Genomic DNA, 15,546 nt, shown 5'->3' on the forward strand with positions numbered 1-15,546 from the left:
GATATTGCTTCCTGAGCAGGCACTGCCAAGAGGTGTCCTGGAAAAGGGATGGCATTAAGCAACACAGCACTGAGCAGTTCATAGATGTCACTGGTGGGGGAACAGAGCCTCTTGCTGGTGATACAATTCACCAGAGAACAGCATCTTGCACATATGGGTGGCAGAGACCTCGGTTTCACTGCGAAGGGAGTTCTGTCAAGTCCCCAGTCCCCAGTGTGGGACTGGGGTCCTGACATGTCCTGGTACACAGGTGTCTAGCAGCACCTGCTGTTCCTCTGGGCAATGACTGCTCATGGCAGAGATGTCAGTCCTGCTGTGCTTCATGCTTTAAATCTCTCCAGTCTTGTGGGTTCCTTAAGCAGTACTGAGGCAAAGGTATGCATGTCCTGGATTATGCACGGGGAAAGCCAGACGCTGCCAGCCACTCACAGAGCTCTCCACAGCAGAGAAAGAGCAGAAAATGCTGCAAAGACACGTACAGGAAAGGGAATTTGCATGAACCAGAAGAGCCTCCAGGCAAGATAGAAAGTGATCCCTGATCTACTGTGTGTGAAGCATCATCACTTGAAAGTAAAAGACTATTAAAATATTTCCTTTGGCTTTAGCTCTTTTAGGAAGAAAAATAAAAAGGGAAGAGGGAAAGAAATTTGGACAAGGCAGCATGGAGGTGAGGGCCATGGCAGGCACTGAGACACACACTACCCATCCACTTACACAGCCACAAGCAGCCAGGACAAGGGAACACACCTCTGTTGCTTCCCAGCACCCTGCTGCTCCTATGAAACACTCTCCCCGTTTCCCTTCAAGAAGTGAAGGTGGCACTTGTGAGTTGGAGCGCAGCCACAGCAGACCATCAGCTGCAGAACTGCCATCTCCCAGCAGCAGCAGTCCTCCAGCTCCACCCTGGCCTGGAGGTTTCCTCGGCTGCTGACTTCTGCCATTTGCAGGGACTCACCTCCCTGCCAGCTCTAACCAGCCAGGTCAGCCCACACTAAAACACCAACACATGCCGTAACACATCTTACAGGCACAGGCAGAGGGCCTCACCCTGCCCAAATGCCAACATACTGTGCTGGGGTGCACGGATGCCACGGCATTCCCAGCTAAAGCACATGGCACCGTTGGCCACCTATGATGAACCTACAGAGAGAAACTCTTGCATCGCTCAGCCCCCATTTTATCTACCTTACCTAATCTCAGAGATGATCCAAAAAACTCTACTGCTATGTTACTTTCTTTTCCTTTCAGGACATTTAGTGAGAAGCATTTTTTCTCCAGAGCTTCACCTGCCTTGGCTGTGCAGCCTGAGTCCACTGCTCAGTGTATCACACTGTTTCTCCAGAAGACACTGCCTCTCTGGATCACATTGGCTCTCAGCAGGCTGCTCATCCCCTCCTGACACCCTGCCAGGCTCCAGCCTTCTTGTCACCAGAGGAGCACATGCCACAGGCCAGCCAGACAAACGCTGTAAGAGATGGTGGGACAGGGGATTCCCCACTGTGGTTACACCGAGGTTGGATGTGGGACTGAGAGCAGGCGAGGAGGGTGCCCTGGCACGGCAGAGGAGACCAGGCAACAGGAGAGGAAGGTCCACAAGTCACAAGCCAGGATCAGCTTCACTTCCAATCCCTCAGCCTCAGCATCGATGATGCTCCAGGTTAAGAACAAGGCAGCCCACACAACACCAATGCTACACACAGTCTGTTGAGGGCTGGTGGCTCTCAGAACAGGGACCTCACCACTGTCCCATCTGCCAGTCCCACCCAGCATGCCCAAGGGATGGGACTGCCCCATAAGGGGACCCAATGAGGTAAGCTTGGGGGTCTGGTGGAGGACACCCCCTGCCTCAAGCCACGCATCGCCCGCGACAGCACAGGGAGAGCCCACACCCGGCGAAGCTGTAGAAAAGGAAATTGTCCCATTTAATGACCTCGCCCCCGTAACACAGACGTGAGCGCATCGCCGACGGGCGGCAAAGCAAAGTGCACAGTGAGCGGGACTTGGCCCCCAACCCGGAGGAGGGGTGGGAGGGCTCAGGGTGCCCGGCATGGCAGGGGCACCAGCCAGGCACCCGGCCAGCAGCAAGGACAGAGAGAGCCCTGGGCTCGGTCCAGTTGGCACCAGTGTCAGGTCCAGTTTGCAGGGAGGTACGGCTCTCGTTCAGCTCCGTGTAGCGCAGGGAGGGCAGGGGGCAAGTCAAGTGTACCAGGACGGAGGCCAGAGGAGGTGGGTCTGGGGGGCCTGGGAACAGGTCCTGGAGAACGCCACCGTGGCAGGTTTGGAGCCTCCCTGCCCGAACCACGGTTTAACCAAAGCAGGAAAAGGGAATAGAGAAGGGGCTGAAGGCAGAGCAGCCCAGGCAAGGGCCCTCAGGTCTATCTAGCTATTCCCATTTGCAAGGTATCCGGTGAGGGGGGGTGTGTGGGATCTGCCAAGCACCCCAAAATGGGAGTGAGCCTGGGTGACAGACGTTTACCAGTGGTTCCACGTCCCTGACAGTCTCTCCCAGGCGTGACTCAGGCACCCCCATGCCAGGAAGGGGGTCCAAGGGAACAGGGCCTCCCCTCATTATCTGATAGAAGCATCGCTGGGTGGATCGCGGTCCGATTCCTCACTCTCCTCATTCGGGGCTGACTCGCTGTTGGAGCTCGGGGTGAAGGCAGGAGACTTTCTGCAGAGAATAGCAAAGGGCAGCGGTCACAGCATCACCCAGGAGGAGGGAAAAGACCCCGTTTGGTGTGGGCAGGGGGCAGGACAGCAGGAGTGAGAGAAGCTGAAGTGCCCCTCTTGCTCCCCTGGGGAGTATGAGTCTGTGGGAATCCCTGGAGGCCGGGGAGGGTGTTCCAAAGGACACCAATCAAGAGGTCAAGAGCATGGAGCAGAGCTGGGCGAAATGCTTCAGGGACCTGTCCAGAGCAGGACCCTGACAAGGCATGTAAGGCTAAGGGTCTGAAAGCCCACCACAGAGGTCCCTAGCCTGAAGCCACCCTGGCTCCACAGGCCTTTGGGGACTTATACAATGTCCCTGCAACAATGGCAGCACCTCTCTCCATCAGGGGTGTTTGGCTTCACCTCTCAAAACAGACTCCTGCGTGCAGCCCACCTTCTGCAGAGGTGGCACCATGACCTGAGCGGAGGCTGGTCACCACGAGTCCAACAGCCTCTGGAAGCTGCCCTCACTCCATGCCACATCAGGGCAGTGCAGGAGTCCTTCAGCTCCCACTCACCACCACCCTGGCTCCAGAGCATGGGTATCCCATCCCTCCTGCTAAGCTCACCTGTCCCCAGACTGGGTGATGAGCCGCCGGCAAGTCTCCATCTGCACATCCAAGCCTCGCTTCATGCTGCACATTTCCATGTACTCGTGAAGGTGCCGGTTCATGTCGTTCTTGGCTGTGGCCAGTTCCAGCTGCACAAGGGAAATGGTGCAGAGATGAGCCCAGGGCACAGTGCGGTGCAGGGCAGTGGGCACAGCCAGACCAGGGGCTGCTACCCCCATTGCCAATGGTCTGCTCCAGCATTGTGTCTCCCTCCCCCAGGGATCCACTCCCCCATTTCACACCCTTCTGTGCTATGCCCTTCTCACTTCCTCATTCTCCCACCTCTATTTGGTCGATGGTTTCCTGGTACTCCTTCTCACGGCTCTTGAACAGTGACTCCGTGTCCTTGATCACCTTCTCCAGGCTGTCGTCCTGCTGCTGAGGAGAGCAGACAGCATGTTTAGAAGCAGGGAGGTGTCCAACATGAGGAATCAGAGGCAAGACAGAAAGAGAAAGAACTGGCAACACTGGGAAAAGAGGAAGAAACATATACAGTGTAGCACATAGAAGGCATGAGTCAGTTCTGCCAACATGGAGTTAGGAGACCTAGGACTTGCCACGCTGGGCAGTGAACACATCAACCCAGAACAAGCCCAGCAATGCACAGAAGCTTTGGAGAGCACAGACCATTTCCAAGCATTACACATCCCCAGGGGACTGCTGGGGGCCAAAGATGTGGGACGACAAGGGCTTTAGCCAGACACTGCTTGGGCAGTTTTGCTGCACACTGGGCAGATGGGCTGGAGAACATGAGCAAGGGATCACCACAGACCAGCCCAGTCAGAGGAGGTCTTCTCTTCTGGGAGGACTGTGGCTCCCCTATGTGTGTGGACCATGTTCTCAGCACATCCTTCAGGCTACAGGTCCCTGGTGAGTCTCTAATAGGGGGACCTCAACAAGTAATGTATTCATGTATTCGTGTAGAAGGGGTAGGAAAGCATCTGTACAGGCCTGAAAAGGCATAGATGAGTTGAAGTCTGGTTTTTGAGGGAGCATCTTCCCAGGCTGAGGCAGGACCAGGTGTCCCAACCCAAGGCTGGATCCCCAAGGGGACCTGACACCACCATTACCTCCCCCTGCACCTCTGCGGCTGCAATGGCATATCCAGAGAAGTCCTCCCAGAGGAGCAGCGTTTCTTCTGTCTCCTCCCACGTGAGGCTGTCACAGTCATCTTCAAAGTCATACTCCCTCCTGGGGGCAAGGGAACAGCACATCAGAACCCAGCAGGAACACCATGGCAGGCAGGGGCTGAGTCGGTGCCAAAAGCCTTGCTCCCGCTCATGAGCTTGCAGGGCTGCAGCTCTTGGGTGGTCTGGCCAGGGTGAACTCAAGTGTGCCCAAACCCAACACATGATGGGGAGGGGCTATATGGTCAGAAGCCCCAGAAAATTCAGGCAGGGACTCCCAAAACACGGCAAGGGGTCAAGAGAGGGGGAGCTGGTCCAGCTCCCACTCACAGCACGGGTGGGCTCAGGACTCCCAAGGGGGTCAGTCCCACCATGCCACAGAGCACAGGGTGTACATACTCCACAGCAGCACCTCCCATCTTGCCCTCAGCTGGGAAGGGGAGCTGCAGACCACCCCTGCCCTCCCCATCCCAGGCACCAGCCGGGAGCCTGATGCTGGAGCCTGGCACAACACCGTCGGCAGAGGAGCGCAGCAGCCGCACTCACAGCTGGTTCAGCATCCTCTGCATTTCCTCATTGATACTCATGGCAGTGGTCTCATCCTCCTCTTCCTCTTCAGGTTTTCGGGAGGCATCACTCTCTGATAGTGAGGTGTCTTCGTCGCTGACCTGCTTGCGCTCCCGCTTCCGCCCCACCGAGGCTGGGACCTTAACGGGAGACAAGTGCAGAGACTACAGAAACGAAGCCGGGTCCGAGGTCAGGAGCAGGTAGTTGGGAGATGGAGGGGAAAGGAATGGTGGAGGGACAGAAAGGCAGGGAAAGAGAGAAAGACAGAAAGAAAGGAAGGAAGAGAAGAGAGAGAGAGAGAGATGGGCTCATTATGATCAGGTTAAAGGTGGATGCAATGGATAAAACATGGTTTTAGCATTTTTTAAAATTAAAACTAAGCAACTAAAAATGGAATCTATGAATCTGATGAGAAAAAACAATGTGGTTTTACTGCAGAAAAACTCAAATCACCCACCACCCCAGTCCAGAGACAGAGAAACACAGTGACAGAAACAGGAAAAAAGAGAGTCTGAAAAAGGTGAAATATGTCAATATATACAGTCCGACCTTATTTATAGTAAGTTTAAAATTTGTAAAATTTCCCAACTGAATGAAACTAACCAGTTGCTTCTGTAGGGACAAAGAGCGAAACAGAAAGGCAGCAACATCCAGAAAGAGAAAAGAGACAGAGACAGAGAAGAGAGACAGAGAGAAGATGACGGAGAGGGGAAGGGGAAGGAGAGAGATGGAATTAGAGACAGACGCTCGAGCAACTCGTCTCCCTCCTGCAGCTGTTCCCCTACCACTATGGTGTCCCCGGACCCAACACAATAGGTCAGCAAGAGGCTGAGGGGACTCTTGATGCCCAAAGCAACATCTGGAGCTTTCCACCTCCTCTCTGTGCCCTTTAGCCTGGTCCTCCCGAGAGAGACAGAAAGCAAGGGACTGCAAGGAGTGAGGGTGACCAAGCGTCTCCCCTGGCAGGGGTCTGGTGTTGTCTCTTCTACCTCCTTTGAGAACTCTCTTCCCCAGAGCCAGCAGCTGAGCCTGGAGCAGCATCAGGCGCTTCTCACCTGAAACATCTTGATCATGTCCTCGCAGTTCCTCTGCTGTGCCACGTCGCACAGCTTGGCAGTGATGTCGATGCGCCGGCAGATGTCCATGTCCACCTTCATGGCCTTCTCTTGGATCTTTGTGTCCAGCTCTGTGATGTTCTGAACCCACAGCATCACAGAAAGGGGACAAAGGAGGAATATTAGGCAAGGCAAACAGCAATCACTGCCCCCACTTTCCTGCTCATGCAGGACCGCATCCACATCTCCACTTTGCTCACTGCACCCTGCCAGACCACCTCCGTGCTGGTTGTGCCCCACCAAGGAACTGCTTTTCTACACAGCCCCACTGCTCACGTAGGACCAGCTGTGGGGTCAGAGAGGGGTTAGGGACTCACATTGCTCATCAGTCCCTTGAAGACAACAAGCTCTGCCTTGAGCTGCTCCACCTTCATGGCCAGCTCCTCCTGGCAAGCTTCAGCCTCCTGGGCTTCCTGCCCCAGGCAGAGGGAGACAAGCAAATCAGCATTAGGGGGGGGCAGCTGCATTGCAAAGGAAGTGGGGGACGGCAGAGCTTACCTCCTGCAGCTCAGTCACCCGGTCCTGAAGCTGGACACGCACCGTGTACTCCTCTTCCCATCTAGGGAGACAAACGTGCTGGTCAGATCCTATCGGCCTCGCCTCGCTGGCTGCCAAAGAGAGAGGACGGAGCAGCAGCTGCTCACCCCAAAGCTATCCAAGAGGGTGGGATGACGGCACCGGGGTGGGAAGGAGAACGTGCCCAAGAATGCATAGCCTCTCGTGTTCAGGCGATGGCAGCTGCCAAGTGCATCGGCCCCGCTGGCCACGAACCCTGCCCCACCACGGCTGCCCACCCTGCGACGGGGGGAGCTGGGGACACCGACCCAGGCTGTACTGCACACTTTGCCACACTGGGGCTGGCTCACGGCCTGATGCAGCCCACTGGCCTCTCCATCCACCCCCGAGCCCCTCAGCCCTGGGTCACATGAGGTTCAGCTCCAACACTCAACAACGGGTTTGCAGATGTTGCAGAGTTGCCTCCTGTGCCACATTTTTGTGACCACATTTGTGTGTCTGCAGTGTTGCAGCTCAGACTGTCCAGAAGCACAAAATCCAATCTTGACGCCAAACCACCTCACGGTGTGAGTGACCACAATATGCACCACATGAAGAGCTGCTCTCCGCCTGTACCAATGCAGAGGGCTGCCCTGTGCCGGGCCACGCTGCCTGGGCAGGAGCACAAGTGTCCTTGGTTCTACTGCCGCATAACAGGTTGGATCAGAGAACATTGTTTCATCCTAGAAGGAAGCAGGATAGGGTGTCTCAGTTTACACCAGGCTGGCTGGTGGGTACTGTATTAGGCTCTGCAGCTTTTAAAGCGGCTGACCTGCAAGGCGCCCGGCCTTGCTATACAAAGACACATCCCCTAGCAATTATATTATATTTCACTGCATGAGATCGTCCTCTTAGATCATGCTGCAGTGTTGGCCCACTCCACAGTCTATTGGGAGGCCATGAAGCTGCACTGCTCTTTGCTGAGTGACTATCCCATAGAGCAGGTGGGCTGGCATGTGCTGTGGTGTGGCATGGGGCAGGGCTGCTGCATTCTTCCCTGGCTCCTGGCTTCTCTGGGAGCACCAGATTTTTCCAAGAAAGTAAGACTACTCTGGGAAAGCAACCAGAGCTGGACCCTTCCTGGTGCGGTGATCTCTGGTTTCTATTTAATGCTTGCAAGCACCAACACAGACACTGTGACTCTGCATGAGGACATGAAAAATCTCTCTTCTCACTTACACCAAGTTTGAACAATAAATCCTAATGTCTAGGAAATCAGAAAGTATATGAGAAGCCCTCACACTTGTTATCTCAGGGTATCTGGACAATCTGACAACGTGGGAGAGCCCTGGCTTATGAATTTCTAAGCTCTTAAAGCTACCAATGCTGCTCCTTACTCAAACAAGAACAAAGTGTACACTCCTCCTGTTGATGCTGGATCCATACCACAGCTCCAGAAGGGGAATCAAAGGGGGTTCCCATCCCTTTGGGGAAAGAGAGAGATGAAGGGAAAAGAAAGAAGAAAGTTAAAAGGTAGAACTGCCCTTATATGGGAGCTGCTCAAACAAGGCCTTCCTCGCCAGGGACAAAAATGCCTTCCACCACAAGAAAAAAATTTGCAGCATCTTTCTCTGTGAGGCACTTCCTCTTTTTTGGTCCCCGCCTCCCTCCAAATCTCTATATATCCCAGACTCACTGGGAAAGTAAAGCACAGCTGCAAATCCTGGTAAGAGTTCATTTCATACCAGTGCTATGGAAGATGAGTTCAGATCAGACAAACAGCAATTTAAAGGCAGAAGGAGACAGCGATTCACCCCACAAGAGACAAATCTGTGCACCCATCCATTATGAACCTCTCACCCTCTCCTCTTCTGCCTGGCTCCTTCCCTGCTCCCTCCTGCAATGCACCACTCCTAATAATAACCTGCCTGCAGCACTGCACCCGTAGCCCAGTGCGGCCGGCGGCCGTGCCAGGTTGCTGCCAGCTGGAAGCAAGGCTGCCCCACGCAACCCCATGGCCACCAGCGCATGCCAAGGGGAGATGTGGGTCCTTCCTGCACCACTGCAAAGCAACAACCTGCCCAAAGGCTGAAACGCAGAAGGCAGAGAGCAAGGGCAGGAGGGTCCCAGCAGCAGGCAGACCCGACCATCTCCTTGCCAGCCATGGAACAGCCCTCCCCTAAAGCCGGTGACATGAAAAGATGCAGTGCTGTCCCTACAGCATCCCCCCTCCCAGGTGTGTCCCCTCAACAAGTTCATTTAGCAATATAAACAACTCCCCCATCTTTAAAAATCCTGTTCACTGCAAGAGGCACTGGGGTGCCTCACCCTATCCACGGTTAGTGCACACCGGTGCTTTGGGCTGCTCTTGCCATGTCTGAAGTAGGTCTGAGCTTCACCTTAGTGGTGAAGGCCCTGTAACCTGGCACAGTTCCTTGGAGGGCAATTACAACAACAAAAGACATTCTTGATGCCTTTTAATAAACAAGGGGGCTTACAAAAATGATGGAGAGAGACTTTTTACCAGGGCCTGCAATGACAGGACAAGGGGCAATGGTTTTAAACTGAAAGAAGGTAGGTTTAGATTAGACATAAGGATTAATTTTTTTATCATGGTGGTGAGACACTGGAGCAGGTTGCCCAGAGAAGCTGTGGATGCCCCATCATTGGAAATGTTCAAGGTTAGGGCTTTGAGCAACCTGATCTAGTGAAACCTCATGGCAGGCAGGTTGGACTAGGTAATCCTTAAAGGTCCTTTCCAACCCGAACTATTCAGTGACTCTAACACACTGTTGTAACACTGCTCACCCCACATCTCCAGCATGTCCTTGCAACATGCAAGATAAAAACTACTTGTAAATACAGATGTAGCAGACAACATAAACCTGATGAGACTCCCAGATCCCCAGCACTTAGCAGGTCTGTATGATATTCACAGGCACCTTTCGCCCCTCTCCAAGCCACCCAGCCTCAGTCCACTCCTCCCAAGTGCAGCTTCTGCAAGCCTCTCTCCTGTTGCTGCATCTATTCTCATCCCTCCCTATAGCCCCCGCACCCCTCTTAGATCCCTGACTTGAATTTCAGGCCCTTGTGTATCCAGAGAGAAGCTCCTGCTGCACTGCTCCAAGTGCTGCGGGCTGCATAGCAGCAACGCTGCCCTGAAGAAAGCACAAGCTCAAGCACCCAAGCCACAGGTCATAAACCGGGAAGTCCTGTGTTAATACGGTCTCTTCCATCTGCTACCAGGCAGGTGGCAAAGGCATGACACCAGCTGCACTGTCCCCGTGGCAGATCACAGCCCACCATGGTAGGGAAGTCTCAGCTCCCTGGGGATGTTGCTGTCAGGCTTCAGCATGGAAAAGGGTGTGGAAATGGGATCCTCCTGTCCCATTCCCCTGTTTGGGACTTGGTTGTTCCCATCAGAAAGTTCCCAATGCTGGATAGGGTCTGGGGGTGGGGTCTGCTTTCCCCCAGCTCCTGGTAACACACTCCAAAAATAGATCCCACCAACAACATTGGCTCATAGCAGCCTGTGGTGCTCCCTCTGCTCACCCTCAGCAGTCCCTCTGTCACCCTCTCTGCAGCCTTCCCCAAAGCTCACTTTCCAGAGCAGGATGACCCCTAAAAGCTCTCCATTCTCTAAAGTTTCAGCAGCATCAACAAACCCAACTTGGTCCTCTCTGACTGACCCCCTTTGTGGCTCAAGCTGTCCAGGCCAAAAAGGTGGCTCCAGCTCCCTGGTATATGATCTGAAAATGCAAGGCAAGGAGTGCAGCTCGCCCCTGGAGAAGGAGCCAGACCCCTGGTTTAATAATAAAAAGCCTAAGGTACACACAGTAATCATTGGGAAAGAAGAGATGCCAACTCTTCCTTTCCATGTGCCTTGCTTGGTGCCTTCAGAGCATCTGACAGTCAAGTTTGCTCAGCCAAAGCCTTATAAAGCCAAAAGTGTAAGGTGTCATCTTGGATCCCCAGCCTTGATCTTGGCACCAGAGCCCACAGCTGTGCAGAACTGGTCAGCAGCACAGCTCCCGTGGGTAGTTGGGTGCACAGTCAGTTACTTTGAACTGGTTCTAAAGCACCATAACTTCCGAAAAAGAAAATCAGTCTGTCTGATGGTGTCAGTCGCAGCGACGCTCTCACCCGGCGCCGTGCCCTGACCCTGCGACGCCAGCCCCTGCCTGATCTCATCCTACGTGCAGCTCTGGGAGCAGCCTCGGAAACTGGCCTGAAACAAAAGCACAGCCGGCGCAATGGGAGAGCAGCAGCCACCCCGCACGGGAAAGAAGAACCGGCCAAGAGATTAGCTTTGCATTCTGCTTCATCCTTCTCCAAGGCACATGCCAAGCCACAGCTATTTTGGGTCCAGAGGAAAGCCCCGGAGGAGTGTGGTGCTCCAGCACAGCTCTCTGCTGCGAAGGCCAGCTTGAGATCACTGGGGAGGGAAAGGGCCTGGGGGACCCGGCTACCCTGCTGCAGGGCTTCCTGACATCTTCCGACATATCCAGAGAACTCTCCTCTTCCCAGCAGCCTTTTTCAATCCGAACCCGCTCACTGCTGCATGCCCACCTTCCTCACCTACTTTCTGGCTGCTCCTCCTTCCCCATTGTTTCCAGAATCTCTCCCCTCTAAAACACATCTCTTGGAGTCATGTTATTCCTTCCCTGCTTGGAAAGGTATTTCTAGTCCCTCATGCCGGGTTGATAAGATGGAAAAAGGCTCAACGAGCATCCCGAGAGGGTTCACAAACGAGGAGGCAAGTGAGGAGACCCAGGCATAGACAAATGCTTTCAGGGGTTCCCATTTTTGCTTTGCAACCCCGTCTCTCGCTGCCTGGAGCCCACGCTCCTGGAAAGTCTGGCGAGGACTGTCTCCTTCCCTCCCTGTTTCTCCCGCACAGCGCCCACCGGGCAGAGCCTTACAGCCTCCCCGGCGACGGTTTCGGTCCCTCGGGGGATGCTGCTGGGACCCCTCGCTCCCGCCGCCCCTTCTCACCTGCGTTTGTACTCGTCGCGCTCCCTCTTCACCTTGGCCAGCACATTGTAGAGGGCCCGGATCTCCGGGGTGATGGTGTCGATCTGCACGCCCACCCCGTCGGGATGGACCCAGGAGACTCCCGGTCCCTGCACCAGGGTGGTCTCGGGCCCCGGGCCGAGCCGCCGGGCTTGCGAGAAGGACCAGATGGTGCCGGGCATGAAGCGGGAACCGGCCGAGAAGGCAGAGGGCTGGGCGGGGGCGCCGGGGCGGCAGCCGGGGGACCCCAGCGCCCGGGCAGGCCCCAGCCCCAGCCCCGGCCCCAGCCCCAGCCCCAGGGTGCGGATGGGACCCACGAAGCCGGTCTGCACCGCCTGGTCCCGGCGCGGGGGTCCGCGGCCGCGGCCGCCCGCCCCCTCCTCCAGCGCCTGCTGCAGCTGCTTCTCCAGCTGCCGGTTGCGCCGCTCCAGCTCGTGGACCTTGGCCAGGAAGCAGCGGAACCGCAGGTTCAGCGTCTTCAGGACGCTGATGTTGGAGCCCAGGTCGTTGCGGAGGGCCATGGCGGCGGGCGGTGCGGGGAAGGGGCCGGCGGGCGGCTCCCCCGGCAGGGGCTCGGCGGCGGGCGGCGGCGGCAGCTCGGGGCCCGGCAGCCCCTGCTGCTCCTGCGGCAGTAGGAAGAGGTTGGGACCGAAGAGCGGGTTCATGGCGGCGGCGGGACGGGGCGGGGAGCTCCGGGGGTGTGGGGGGGATGCGCCCGGCCGGCCCCGGCGGCGGGGGTGCGGCTTCCGCTGCGGCGGGGATGCGGCGGCGGCGGCGGGCGCGGAGAGCCGCCCCCCGCTCCCCGCCGCCGGCCCCGGGCGGAGCGAGCAGAGGAGGGGACACGGCAGAACCTCCCTTTCCTCACCCGGCCCCCGAGCCCCGCGGAAGGAGGGGGCGGCTCAGCTTCCCCGGAAGGTTTCGGGGCGCCCCGGGGCGAAGGGATGCGGCGGGGTCCGGCAGGATCCGGCGGGCACGATCCCGGGGGAAAGTCCCGCTCCAGCACCGCTAGCTAAGTCCCGCCGGGTACTAATTCCCGTCATCAGCCCAGCAACAGCACAGCGTGCCTCTGTCTCTTCCTTTGTATTTTTTTTTTTTTAATTCGCATTGCATAGAATTTAGTGCTTTCCCCAGGGCTGCTTCCCTTTAAGAGGGCATAACTTTCCCTCTGCACTCCCGAAGCCCTCTCCTTATGCTTCCTGGAGCCCCACAAGGCAGCCTTGCCCCTGCTCTGCCAGCAGCCCGCCTACGGAGAGCTGCCACTGGATAATGGCGAGCCAGAGGGCAGAGGAGGCTGTGTGGAGGCAGCCAGCCTCTCAGATATCATGCTTGGCTTGCAACTGGCTTCCTTCTTCCTTGCTCACAGAGCAGCCTCGGGTCTTATATCGTGCCCCATATTTTAGCCTTCTTTAGGTCTTTCCTTACAGTCTCTCCCTCCCTGACCCCAACCCCAGGTCAATATCGCGAAAAGCACTGGCATCGCCCCTCACCCTGTTATCCATTTATGGACACCTGTGTTCCCTTGATGTCTGTGTGCTCCTGGCCAGTTGCCCCAAGACTTCCACTGCAGACCTGAGCCGAGTGTGGCACTTGAGCTACGTGGCCTCCGAGGTCTCAGCTGAGCCATCAGCAAGGGGTGAGCGAGGAGTGGGTTTGAATTAGGGGAGGTGACCAGCACCACACTACATTGAGCTCTGTGGAAGGAGTGGGCGTGCTCCAGTATGGTGGTGTGCTACAGCCCTCCCATTGGGATCCAAGGTATGACTGAATCCACACTTCCAGAGACTTACCAGCCCCACTGAAGATGGCTGGCTTTGTGAGTCTTGACCGAGTCTGCCTATTGCATGTTCCCTGCTGCCTCTCCTTCAGGGTTACAGGTCTCCTCCATCCCTCCATTACTCTTCTGCCTTCCTGACCTGGGAGCAGGCTAAATCAAATTTGTTTCCTTCTCCTGCCTTGCTGTGTCCAGTATCACTTATGTCTTCTGACCTACCTATCTCCCCTGTCCTGTCCATGCCTCTAGGCTCCCCACAGCAGCCCCCAGTTGCATTTATACTACCTCCTATCCCATCACTAACCTGACTGCATCCTCCCTGGCGCACTCATGACCACTGGAACTCATAACTGGATTTTGGTCCCTCCCAGATGCGGTTAGGTTGGGAAATGAAGTGAGCTTTCCTTCTCTGTCACCTCCTTTTTTTAACATTTTTCCTCTTCTTAAGTAGCTGTTCCCTTGCTCTTCCTCTGACCAGAGAGGCTGAGCTGTGGCACACGGTGCTTTTGTCAAGGGAGAGGAGGGCAGGAGGGCTTTCCTCATGGACAGGCACAAGAGATCCCCATCTTCCAAACACCAGCACTGAAACAGCAGACAGTAGGGAACCATATGCCCAGCAGCAATACTACCGAATGAACAGCCAGGGAAAAGAGAAGGACAGGTGGACAAAAGGGATCCCAGTCAAGAAGCTTGTTTTGAAGCAGCGGTGGCAGCTCCAGCTCGGAGACCTCCCAGCACACGCCCGTTTAACAGTCACTGACGTCCCTTCACCCGCCCCCCAGGCTGCCACAGCCTGCCTGCACGCCTGGCAGCCCGCGTTTTCTGCCAGCATCCTCCTCTTGCACACACTCCTGATTTTACCCCTCCATACCTGTTGCACCCAGGTGAGCAGGGTCAGGCAGGGGTGATCTGCTGCTGCATGCAGCCAGCAGGGAGCACAGGCAAGAGCAATGCCACAAACCGTGGAGCAAGTGCTTTCCCAAGCTCTGCTTGGCCTGCTCCTGTCCTGATAGGGAAACCTGGCACACGGAGATGATTAATGAAATGCCAGTGGAGGAAGGCATCGCCATCCATCAGGGAAAGCTTTTCCACCAGGAGGCTAGCACAGTGCTGGAGCAGGTGGTGGGATCTCCATCCGTGGTGGTTCTCAGGGCTCAGCTATGCAAATCCACAGCGATGTGACCTAGTGCTGGGACAGTCCTGTGTACAAGCAGGGATGGAGCTACAGACCTACAGCACCTCTTCCCACCAACACTCCTGCTGTCTCTTGGAAAGGACAGGGCAGTGTGGAGCCTCCTTTTTTTTCTAACTAACTTCCCTTGCTTGGGATACTTGCTGAGTAAAGGATTCCTACTGACACAGAAGATGGCTAGGGCAAAGGGCCAACTTTAGTTACTCCTGAGGAAGCCCAGAACCTAGAGAAAATCCTGCTACCCAGGGGACCACAGCACCCCTCCACTGGGCCTCAATCTCACTGCAGCACAAGAGTTCCTTCTCCTCATCTTCCCTTCTTTGTTCACCAAGAAGGCACCTCTCTAGCTTCTGCCCCCACTTTATCAGCTCAGGGTCAGCAGTGGCACTGCTGGACCATACCTGCTGACATGCAGAGCTCCTCACCACAGCTCTTAAAATCATCCCTGTAGCCAATGTAAAAATATACACTTATTCACAAACATGCTGATGGTTATCTTACTTCCACAGATTTTAGGGCCAAGAAAGAAGCATCGCTTTTTCTGACCCTGTGCAAAACAGACAGTGCAAATTTTTGTAGCTCAGGTCAAGTAATTGTGTGGGACTGTGTCTCTAATTGCTGACAGCACAGTAAAAAGAGACTGAGCTTCTACCATTAGCGTCTGTGGAAAAATGAAGGTAGATTCCCCAGGTGGCTAATGCCCTATTAAAATCACATGCCTCATTTGGATTTGCCTAGCTATAACATCCATTGCCACGTTGCGATGCTCCTGCTCTCCCAGATCTCAGAACCTCTTGCTAGCTAATGCATCCTCCTTGCAAATGTGCTTCATAGGTGAAACCTGTTCAAATTAGCTCCACAGCTTTCATGGAGGCTCTTTCTTTTAAGGCTACATCTCATCAGTGTGTCTATACCTCATCTCCCTGCTCTCCTTCCCTCTGAGTAC

At 55.5% G+C, this 15,546-nt stretch overlaps 1 protein-coding gene across 7 annotated transcripts; it reads right to left on the bottom strand.

Annotated features, from left to right (window-relative positions):
- Positions 1-1,894: 1,894 nt before the first annotated feature.
- On the bottom strand, positions 1,895-12,365 carry IFFO1 (intermediate filament family orphan 1). Of its 7 annotated transcripts, none has more exons than XM_027730412.2 (10): positions 11,620-12,365; positions 6,628-6,688; positions 6,447-6,542; positions 6,070-6,210; positions 5,618-5,626; positions 4,994-5,154; positions 4,391-4,511; positions 3,603-3,695; positions 3,279-3,409; positions 1,895-2,671 (listed from the first exon to the last, which is right to left on the bottom strand). In XM_027730412.2, the coding sequence occupies exons 1-10, from the start codon at positions 12,300-12,302 to the stop codon at positions 2,569-2,571; spliced, it is 1,599 nt and encodes a 532-aa protein (XP_027586213.1). In that variant the 5' UTR covers positions 12,303-12,365; the 3' UTR covers positions 1,895-2,568. The 7 variants fall into 7 exon arrangements, with proteins under 7 accessions (XP_027586213.1, XP_027586212.1, XP_027586210.1 ...); XM_027730411.2 differs by having other exon boundaries at positions 3,603-3,698; XM_027730409.2 differs by having other exon boundaries at positions 4,994-5,178.
- Positions 12,366-15,546: the final 3,181 nt, after the last annotated feature.

This window comes from Pipra filicauda, unplaced genomic scaffold (genome assembly GCF_003945595.2).
Source record: "Pipra filicauda isolate LSUMZ 115617 unplaced genomic scaffold, ASM394559v2 scaffold69_size3009148_pilon, whole genome shotgun sequence".
In the NCBI taxonomy this organism is placed as follows: domain Eukaryota; kingdom Metazoa; phylum Chordata; class Aves; order Passeriformes; family Pipridae; genus Pipra; species Pipra filicauda.

What these genes read in the sequence shown, in the direction of transcription:
- IFFO1 (XM_027730408.2), bottom strand. Translation starts at nt 12,302, where the DNA reads ATGAACCCGCTCTTCGGTCCCAACCTCTTCCTACTGCCGCAGGAGCAG. An exon ending in CAGAGGATGCTGAACCAGCT is followed by an intron (nt 4,512 to 4,993) that starts GTGAGTGCGGCT and finishes CCTTGCCCCCAG; the next exon opens with GAGGGAGTATGACTTTGAAG. An exon ending in ATCACCCAGTCTGGGGACAG is followed by an intron (nt 2,672 to 3,278) that starts GTGAGCTTAGCA and finishes TATTCTCTGCAG; the next exon opens with AAAGTCTCCTGCCTTCACCC.